General features: G+C 61.0%; 3 protein-coding genes across 3 annotated transcripts in view; 2 read left to right on the top strand and 1 right to left on the bottom strand.

Annotated features, from left to right (window-relative positions):
* Positions 1-1319, top strand: part of LOC110387844 (Fc receptor-like protein 3) — a gene marked incomplete in the record, with an annotated part of 4787 nt that extends 3468 nt beyond the window's left edge. Inside the window, 6 exon segments of the mRNA XM_021376500.1 lie at positions 89-378; positions 465-554; positions 657-678; positions 755-831; positions 918-986; positions 1075-1319. Coding sequence (XP_021232175.1) covers positions 89-378; positions 465-554; positions 657-678; positions 755-831; positions 918-986; positions 1075-1202 — 676 coding nt within the window.
* SSR2 (signal sequence receptor subunit 2) lies at positions 2124-5327 on the top strand. Its single transcript, XM_021376517.1, has 6 exons — positions 2124-2257; positions 3134-3288; positions 3825-3923; positions 4293-4401; positions 4560-4637; positions 4899-5327. The coding sequence occupies exons 2-6, from the start codon at positions 3134-3136 to the stop codon at positions 5007-5009; spliced, it is 552 nt and encodes a 183-aa protein (XP_021232192.1). The 5' UTR covers positions 2124-2257; the 3' UTR covers positions 5010-5327.
* LOC110387850 (cathepsin S-like) overlaps positions 6136-9368 on the bottom strand; it is a 7488-nt gene continuing 4255 nt past the window's right edge. The window contains exons 4-8 of the mRNA XM_021376509.1: positions 8622-8768; positions 8322-8546; positions 7364-7529; positions 7067-7169; positions 6136-6587 (exon numbers count right to left, since the gene is read on the bottom strand). Coding sequence (XP_021232184.1) covers positions 6488-6587; positions 7067-7169; positions 7364-7529; positions 8322-8546; positions 8622-8768 — 741 coding nt within the window. The 3' untranslated portion in view covers positions 6136-6487. The remainder of the gene's footprint in view (positions 6588-7066; positions 7170-7363; positions 7530-8321; positions 8547-8621; positions 8769-9368) is intronic.

Genomic DNA, 9368 nt, shown 5'->3' on the forward strand with positions numbered 1-9368 from the left:
GGGCACGGCCACCACCGCCACCGCCACCGCCCCGCTGCTGACACCGCCTCCGTGTCCTCGCAGCCCCGGTGGCCAACGCCAGCATCGCGGTGGCGGGGACGGAGGCGGTGGGAGCCGAGCTGGTGAGGACAGCGGGCGAAGGGCTGGCGCTGAGCTGCGCGGTGCAGGCGGGGACGGCGCCGGTGGCCTTCACGTGGCTGCGGGACGGGCGGGAGCTGGGCACGGGCCCCACCTGGCACCTGGAGGCGCTGGGGCCGGAGCACGCGGGCACCTACCAGTGCGTGGCCACCAACCGCGTGGGTCCCCAGCGCGTCTTCAGGGCACACAGCCCCACACTGCTCATCGTGGTGACACTGTGGGGACGGCAGCGGGTACAAGGTAAGGGCCGTGGGGACGCGGCTCCGGGGCTCTCCCAGCCTGGGCTGAGCTGCGTTGTCCCCTCTCTGTCCCCTCTCTGTCCCCAGCCCTGGCCGTGGGGCTCAGCGTGTCCCTCCTGGTGCTGCTGGCTGCCACCGCTGCGCTGGGCTGGCACTTCTGGCGGCGGCGTCACCCAGGTGAGTGACACGGGGGGGGGACAAACGGGGTCCGACACAACTTGGGGACAACGGGGCTGTCCCCAGGGGACGCTCACGGTGCCCTCGCCTCTTCCTTCGCAGCAGCCACCAAGAGCCAGCACAGGTGCGTGTGACACCCAACACGGGGACCCTCTGTCCCCTGGCTCTGTCCCTTACCCCACGGTCCCTTTGTCCCCCAGGGACCCCACAGCCCCTCCCGCCCGCCCTGCCCCACCTGTCCTCAGCACGGACCCCTCGGAACCTGAGCACAGCAACGGTGAGTGCCAGCCCTTGGGGACACCACGGTCCCCACGGTGCCACCGCGCCAGTGCGGCAGCAAGGGGACCATGTTTGTCACCACAGTGCTGCTGGGGACGCCGAGTGCCGGGGATGTGTTGTACTCCACTGTCACCATCACAGAGCAGCGAGGGGGTGAGCGCAGGCCAAGGGGCAGAGGGGGGCCCTGGGACAGCCCCATGCCCCATGTCCCCAAACGCAGCCCGGGTGTCTCCTCCTCCAGGTGCGTCCCCCTCCCCCTGTGGCCTCGCTGCCCCCCAGGAGCCACCCATCACCTACGCAGCACTGCCCGGCCCCCAAGGGCTGCAGCGTCTCCCCAGTGACAGCTACGAGAACACTCCCTGCGCGTGACACCGGGGGAGCCAGGTGACACAGAGCGGTGGCCCTGTGCTGTGCTCCATGCGAGGACACCCAGTGCACAACATGCTCCTATAACAAATCCCAAATAGACGATCTCCATGCCTCTTCTGAACGCCTGGTTTGTATCCTAAATCCCCTTCCTAGTTGGCGCTGTCCCCAAGCTGCCAACCTGTCCCTTTCTGTCCTGCCATGATACTGGGCAAAATCAGAGAAATGGCCGCAAAACAGCCACCAGCACAGCAGAGCAGGGACATGGGGGCCACTGCTTTCACAAAAAAAAAGTTGCATTTGGGGGCTATTTGGGGTGAAAATGATATTTTTCCACCACTGGGTGCCACTGTCCCCATCCACTGGTGTCACCGTTCCTGTCGGGTGCCCATCCCTGCTGCTGGCTGGTGGCGAGGTCAGCACCCGCACACGGTCCCCACGCGTCCCATCCAGTCCCACCACACCTCCCCAATCCCACACCCAGTCCCACCCATCGAGGGGCAGTGGGGTGGCCCTCTACTTTTGAGTGGTAGAATGACAGAACCACAACACAGCTGGGTAGGAAGGGGTCTTAAAGGTCACAGAACCATGGAATCACAGCACGGCTGGGTCAGACGGGACTTCACACCCCCAGCCCCCCCCCCTGCCGTGTGCTGGGTGCCCCCACCCGCTCAGGGTCCATCCACGGCCTCGGGGACCTCCAGGAATGGGGCACCCACAGCTCCGTGCAGCAGCGCCAGGGCCTCTGGGTGAGGAATTCCCACATCTCACCCAAATCGCCTCTCATTTACTTTACAACCACCCCCTCCGTCACTTCGCAAAGCCGCCCTCCTCCTGTTTATCGCCTCCTTGAGGGAGGGAGGAGGGGGACGGCATCTCCCAGCGTTCCGCGGAGCGCTTCCGGGCGACGCGTCATGCTCTGCAGTGCACTTCCGGTTCCTCTGCGCTGACTTCCGCTCCCTCCAAGATGACTTCCGGTCCCTCCGCCGTGACTTCCGCTTTCTCCCTGCCGACTTCCGGTCTCTTGGTGCTGACTCGGCCTTCTGCCGGCGCGGAGGGTGAGGGCTCCGCGGGGCTCCTGGGGGGGGGGAGCAGCTCGCAGCGAGAACTGGGGCTCTGGTGCAGGCCGCGGTGTCTGGAGCCGGGTGGGCGTTGGGTGTGTGTGGGAGTGGAGGTGTGGGGAGGGGTCCCGGGCGCACGGCGCGGGCTGTGACCCATCCAGCACTCGGCTCTGGAGGAAGGGTCGGGGCTGTAGGGGCTGCCCGGCCCTCCCCGTCGGTTCCGCGGCTGCTCCGGAGGTGCAGAGCTCGGTGAAGCGGTGACACGTGGCCCGGAGCTGAGCTCCGAGGGCTGGACGGCCGCGGGAGGGCGCGGGGTGCGCTTCGCTCACCGCAGACAGGGAAGGGAGCGGGTCCTGGCAGCGCGCAGCGGGTGCACGCTGCGGCTCCTATGGGGGAAGGGCCGGCTCTGCTTTTGTGAGGCAGCGCTGGAACGCAGCCGCGCTTCGCAGTGGTAATTAACTGTTAATTGCTAAGGCTGGGGAAGCTATTAGCTGCCGTAACTTCGGGAAGGGGTTTTGTTGTCAGAGGTCTTTGCCAATTACTGAGGTGTCGTAAAGGGGAGCAGTACCCACTGCGGCTTTGAGAAGGGAGAAAACCGCCTTCTTTTCTGCCCTGCGTGCCTGCCTGGGCTGCGGCTGTGTCGTTATTCGCATTCTTACAGGAAAGCACTCAGGTATTGCAGAGACATGCCCAGCTCTGCGGGGAGCAGTGGCTGTTTCTTCTGCTCTGTGATGTCCCTTCACGACATCGTTGTGGAGTACACGGCTGCTCACGTGCTGCCATGTGTGAATGCCAGCGTCGTCCTCAGTTGTCTCATTCGCGTCTTCCTTGCCGTGAAATGATGGATGACGTTCCGTTCTCCTTTGCCCCTAGATGAAGCTCCTGATTCTTGCTGCGTTTGCCCTCTTTTACGTGGCCCGCTGCGAGGAAGGCGCCAGGCTGCTGGCCTCCAAGTCTCTGCTCAACAGATATGCGGTGGAGGGCAAAGACCTCACTCTGCAGTACAACATCTACAACGTTGGCTCCAGGTAAGCCTGCTCCGTGCTCCTCACGTCCCGGGTGTGTGTGCCTGCAGGACCTGCCACGATTTCTGGGCTCCACGATGCTCTGTTATCATCCTCTCCCAGCTGGGAGCTCGCTGCAGTGCGTGAAGGCCGAGCCCTGCAGTTTGCTTTCTCCTTCTGGTGCTGTTGTTGCTGCTTTTGCCTCGTGGTTGCTCCAGATGCCCGTCTGTCTGTCTGTGTGGTGTGGGGCAGTAACTCATCTCATCTCGTGACACTCCCCTGCCCGTTCACACAGAATCTTTCTTGGCTTTGTGAGCATTTTCTTGGTGTCCGGTTCCCTTTTTTTGCAGCTTCTCTCAGTTTCGCCTTCCTCTTTCTGCAGTCTCCTTGCAACACACCTGGACCCTCCCCCCTGGCTTCTCTTTGTGCCCTTTTTGTCTCAGAAATCACTTCTCCCAGCAGCTGAATCGTCAGTGTGGCTCTGTCACCCCTTCCATGAGTACAATCCCGAGCTGTGCCTCGCTTCTCATCCCTTTTTTTCTTCTTGTTGTTACATTTAGTGCCGCTTTAGACGTGGAGCTGTCGGATGATTCCTTCCCCCCGGAGGATTTTGGCATTGTCTCTGGCATGCTCAACGTCAAGTGGGACAGGATCGCTCCGTATCTTTCCACGTTTTGGATTTATTTTCCCTCCCAACCCTCCGTTTTGCCCCTGAACATCCCATAATTCTCTCGTCCTCCTTCAGCATCACTGAAATGATGCCATGCCAGACCCGGAGTGACGTGTTGGGTGCAAACCTCTCCTCTTGAGGGTGCCTTAAAAAACGAACAAGCAAACAAAACTTCCTTGCAAACAGGCCCAAATCAGCGTGCAGTTAATTTGACTGGGGAAAAGGGTTTGGTTGGATCAGCATCGAGTGGGTCTGGGTACCCGTAACTACAGAGAACCCTTTTTCCCAAGGGTTTTTTCCTTTTTTTTTTTTCCTTCCTTTGGATTTTCCACTGTTTTCCTTAACTTACGGCCCTCAGAGCAAGCAATGTGTCCCACACTGTGGTGCTGCGGCCTCTCAAAGCCGGATATTTCAACTTCACCTCTGCTACCATCACCTATCTGGCACAGGAGGGTGGACAGGTCGTGGTGAGTGACTTGGCTGCGTATGGGATCTCTCCCCAAACTGAGCAGTGGAGCTGCCTGTTTGTGAGGGGGTGCTACGTGTCCCTGCAGCCTTATATTCCCATGCTCTGTTGCAAGGAGGGAAGGTGGCAGATACTATTCTCCTCCCTCTCCTTTTTCAGGTGGGTTTCACGAGTGCTCCCGGGCAGGGAGGGATCCTGGCTCAGCGCGAGTTCGACCGGAGGTTCTCCCCTCACTTTGTGAGTATCTGTCAGCTGGGGATTGAAGCTGCACTCTGCTCAACCCCACGTGCTGCTGCGTTGTGCTGCACTTCAGCGTGGGGTTGCAGTGAATCCAGATCAGTCGTCCAGGAGGGCATCACCAAATGGGAGAGCGGGTTTCATCCCCGCCACCTCCACCAAGGAGCACTGTGGGATTCCAGCAGGAGGGGAGGGCGATCCGAGGGTCTGAGACGGAGCTGGGTGTGATTTGTTCTGACTTTGAACGATTTCTCCTTTCAGCTGGACTGGGCGGCCTTTGGCGTGATGACCTTGCCCTCCATTGGGATCCCGCTGCTGCTGTGGTACTCGAGCAAGAGAAAGTACGACACCCCCAAGACCAAAAAGAACTGAGCGTGGCCACATGGGCCCAGCACCCCCAGAGCTCAGGAGAGAGCAGACAGAGCAGCACAGAACAGCACAGAGCAGCACAGAGCAGCACAGAGCAGCAGGTGTGTTGGGATCAGCAGCAGCAGCTCCCACAGCGCGCCGTGCTTCAGCCCTGTGGGTGAGATGGAGTCCCTGCTGGCTCTGGTGGCATTGCTGTGCTTTTTCCTCCCTCTTATTTCAGTGAGGAGTTGCTGGTTTGTTTTTTTTTCTCTCTTGTTGCTCTGGTGAAGGTTGAGGTGTGTGGAGGTACTGAGGATTTTGTAATAAACGCCGTGAAGGAAACCTGCCTTTCTGTTACTGGGAGGTGCCCCCAGGAGGGGTGGGCAGATGGGAAAATAAATCCGTGCGTTGTTCCAAGAACGGAAGAGGAGAAGCAGGGGAAGTGTGGGGAGCAGAAGTGGCTTTGCTGGGTTCGTTCCTCTGTTCCCATAGGACTGGTGCTTGGCACTTAGCCTGCCCAGCAGCCCCAGGTTCTGGTTCAGTGCTGCCCTGCTGCGAGCGAATCTCACTGCGGCCCTGGGTTGGCCGTGGGTTTGTGCTTTTCCTCTGGAGGAGCTGGTGGCACCATGAGCATTGCAGAGGGCAGTGGGGAGCCCTCAGAGGCCTCTGGGGCACGCTGGGAAGCCTCTAGTTCACCCAAGAGCACGTGGAGGAGGTCTGGGGGTACGCTGGGTTGTGTGAAGGTACGGGGGGGGGTACTGGGCAGTGCCTAAGGTGCCCTAGAGGACACCCACAAGCCCTGGGTATGCTCTGGGGTGCCTGGGAGTGCGCTGCGGGGTCCTGAGCAGCCTTGAAGGCGTCCTGAGCACACAGCGGAGCTCTGGGAGTTCTCTAGCAGGCTGCTCAGTCACCAAAGCGTGGACGACCAAACTCCAGCACTGCTGCCACCGAGGGCGAGCAGGCAAATCCCAGCAGCTCTCAGCTCAGCTGGGGGGAAGGGAAGCAGCAGAGCAGGAGCTGCCGCAGCCCAGCTTCCTTCCAGCACACGGTTGTGGCTCCAGAGACCACGCACAGGATTTGGGGCATCGGTGAAACTGATCTTTTACTGCTTTTTTTTTTGGTTTTTTTTTTTTGTTTTTTTTTTTTCAAACAAAGTCTGCGATTTCATAGATATCATTGCACAGAGAGAAAAATCACACCCGTGTGTCGCGGCCGCAGCGGTCGGCGCCGAGCTGGGGAGAGGAAGGCGTCGAGATGTCCGCTCTAACAACTGCTGGCATTGCACTTCTACTCCGGAAGGGAAAAAAAAACCAAACAAACCCTAAAACCTCCTTTTTCTTCTCCAAGAAGCAGTCACCGGGAGTCGTCCCCTGAAATCCTCCCCCCAGCCCCGCACAAAGAGCTGCGCCTGCATTGACGGGATCCGGGTCCTGCGATCGGCGATTGGCAAAAGTGTCACGGCGGCACCGGCCCCGAGGACGGAGCCCTCCCCAAATCCCCTCCTATATCTGGGGGTAGGAGGCGTAGCTGGCGATCCCGCAGTGGTTGGCGTGGTTCCTCAACATACGGATGTAGCCCCCATCGCCGAAGTGTTCGCCCCAGCTTTTGGGAGAGGAAACAGAACAATGAGGGGAGAAAAACGAGATTCCTTTCCCTGCAGAGCATCGGCGCTGTCAGCACCCCAGCGCTTCTGGGCAGCCTGGGCTGGTTGAAACTCGGTGATCTTTGAGGTCCTTTTCAACCCAGGCCATTCTAGGATTCAGCTTTTTTACAGGCGGCGATGGAACGGTTCCGCCGGGCTTTGCTCAACCTCTGCTGGCATTTCGAACTCCAGGTTCCATTCCGTAAGGGGAATTCGGGGGCTGTGAAGTGTCCTAAATGCATTTTGAGCCCCTTCTCGCTGCCAGGAGGGTGAGCACGAACCCCGGGGAACGGCACGAGGACCCACACCGACTTGGTAACGCGACGACAGCCCCACGGCACGCAGCCGCCCTGCCTCTGCTCTGTGCCAACCCCAGGCGCCATCGGGGGGAGGTCGCCCATCAGGAGTCCAGCACCCACCCCCAGCCCAGCGCCCTCACCTGTTTTTCACCAGCCAGAAGTCCTTGTCGTTCAGGGTGCCGTAGCCGACCACGAGCACGCCGTGGTTCACCTCCTGGGTGCAGCGTGGGTCGTCGTACACACCTGCAAAGCAGCACAGCTCAGAGGGAGCGCGCCGTCAGCCCCCCACAACCCACGGGACCCCGCGCCCAGCGCTGCCTCCCTCCGAGCCCCAAGCCCCAGTGAGCCCGGTTCAGCCCCGATGCCGGTCCCCGATGCAGGGATTCAGAAGGCAAAGCGTGGCCACGGAGCGGCGTGGCCCCACGGGAAGGACGTACCCGACCGGTACAGGAAGAACGTGGGCTGCGTGGCATCGATGGCGACGGAGACGGGTCCAACGTTGGCGACGGCGTCCTTCAGGGCGGCTTCGTCCGCGTACGGGAGCTCCACGTACTTGGAGCACGTGGCGGCCCGCATGGAAACGTTGTAGTGGCACGTCCCGTTCTGGTGGGGGCAAGAAGGGGGTGAGGAGAGGAAGGCGTGGAACCCACCGGGAGCACCTCGAGTCCCCCAGGTGCTTTAACCCTTTCACCCTGCACCGCCCCGTTCTTTGCTTTTCTTCGACCATCGTTTTTCTGAGTGGATGGATGCAGCACGGAAGCACGGAACCACGAGATCACAGCACAGTTGGGTTGGAAGGGGCCCTAGAGGTCATAGAATCAAGGAATGGTGGGGCTGGAAGGGCCCTAAAGATCAGAGAACCATGGGATCATGGAGTGGTTGGGTTGGGAGGGACCTCAAAGAGCAGAGAACCATGAGATCACAGCACGGTTGGGTTGGAAGGGATCCCAAAGACCACAGAACCACAGAACCACTGCATGGTTGGGTTCAAAGAGAGCTTAAAGTCATAGGATGATAAAAGGGTTGGGTTGGAAGGGATCTTGAAGATCACAGAGCCATGGGATCACAGCACGGTTGGGTTGGAAGGCACCACTTCTTACAAGGAGCAGCTTTCCCTTCGACCTCCTTCCACACACCACGTTTTGAATGCACTGAGTCACTCCAGGTCATCCCAGGTTTTGTCTTTTGACACCCGGGGCTCTCTGCATTGGGACACTGAATTTGCTCATGGCTCAGCGATGCGACGCAGCGCGGGAATGGCGACGCGGCAGCAGCCGGGCGGCATCGCTGCGGGTGGCTTATCAAAACCCAAACCCATGTCCTGCCCTGGAGGAGCTGCCCCCTGGGTTCCCCTCTCCCTTCCCTGTTTCCGTGCTGGGGAGGGGTGACCCCAACCTGAGCCATGTAGGGGTAGGACTCATCCGAGTCGATCCCGCCGTTGTCTATGATGTACTGGAAAGCGTTGGTCATGAAGCCCCCAGCGCAGCCCTTGTTGCCGTACATCATGGAGCAGTCCACCAGGTTCTGGGCGCTCAGCGACACCAACTTCCCCGTCTTCAGCTTCACCTGCGCCTCCAGGGCCCCCACGGCGCTGAAGGCCCAGCACGCCCCGCAGGCGCCCTACAAGAACACCCATGGGTGCTCGGCGCCGCCCTCGGGCCCACGGCGCGGGAGGGGACGGGGAGAGCGTCCCACCTGGTTCTTCACCTCCGTGACGCAGCCCTTCTCCCTCCAATCCACGGCGTCCGGGGCTCCGCCGCGCCGCACGTACCCAGAGTCCGACCGGGGGTGCCCATAGGGGACACTGAGCCCCGTGAGGAGCGCGGCCACCTCCTGGCTGGTCTGCGGGGAGAAGCGGGCGTTGAAAGGTTTCTAGGGGGTGGGATCTGTGGCTTTTTCTTTACATAGATGAGTCTACAGGTTCCAAGCATTCGTGGGAAGGGGCGAGAAATAAATAGAAAACACGAAGCTCGGCCCCGGCGCCCGCGTGTCATCAAACAGCCCCACAGCCCCGGGCAGCGGAGCGGGGCCGGGCCCACACGCCACAAACACGGCGTTCAGAGGGAGGTTTCCTCACACCCCATTGCCTCACGCGGGCAGAGCGCGGCGTGGAGAACCCACGGGAGGCGGCGTGGGGAGGACGGGGCCGTGAAGGTTGGACGAGGCCGCCAAGATGGCCGGGTCCAAGCATCGCAACGCTGCCGTGCCCACTCGCGCTCACGGGATGGTTGAGGTCGGACAAGGCCGCCCAACCCCAACCCATCCCCAATGGGGGACAGAGCCACGGCATTGGAGAAGAGCCCCAAGACCACCCAGCCCAACCCCCCCATCCCCCTGCTCCCCCTCTCAGAGCCACTGAGGCTGCCTAAGACCTCCACGATCCCCAAACCCAACCCACCCCCTCATCCCCGTCCCCCAGCGCCGCATCCAGAGGCGGTGACC

Source organism: Numida meleagris, chromosome 24 (genome assembly GCF_002078875.1).
Source record: "Numida meleagris isolate 19003 breed g44 Domestic line chromosome 24, NumMel1.0, whole genome shotgun sequence".
NCBI lineage: Eukaryota > Metazoa > Chordata > Aves > Galliformes > Numididae > Numida > Numida meleagris.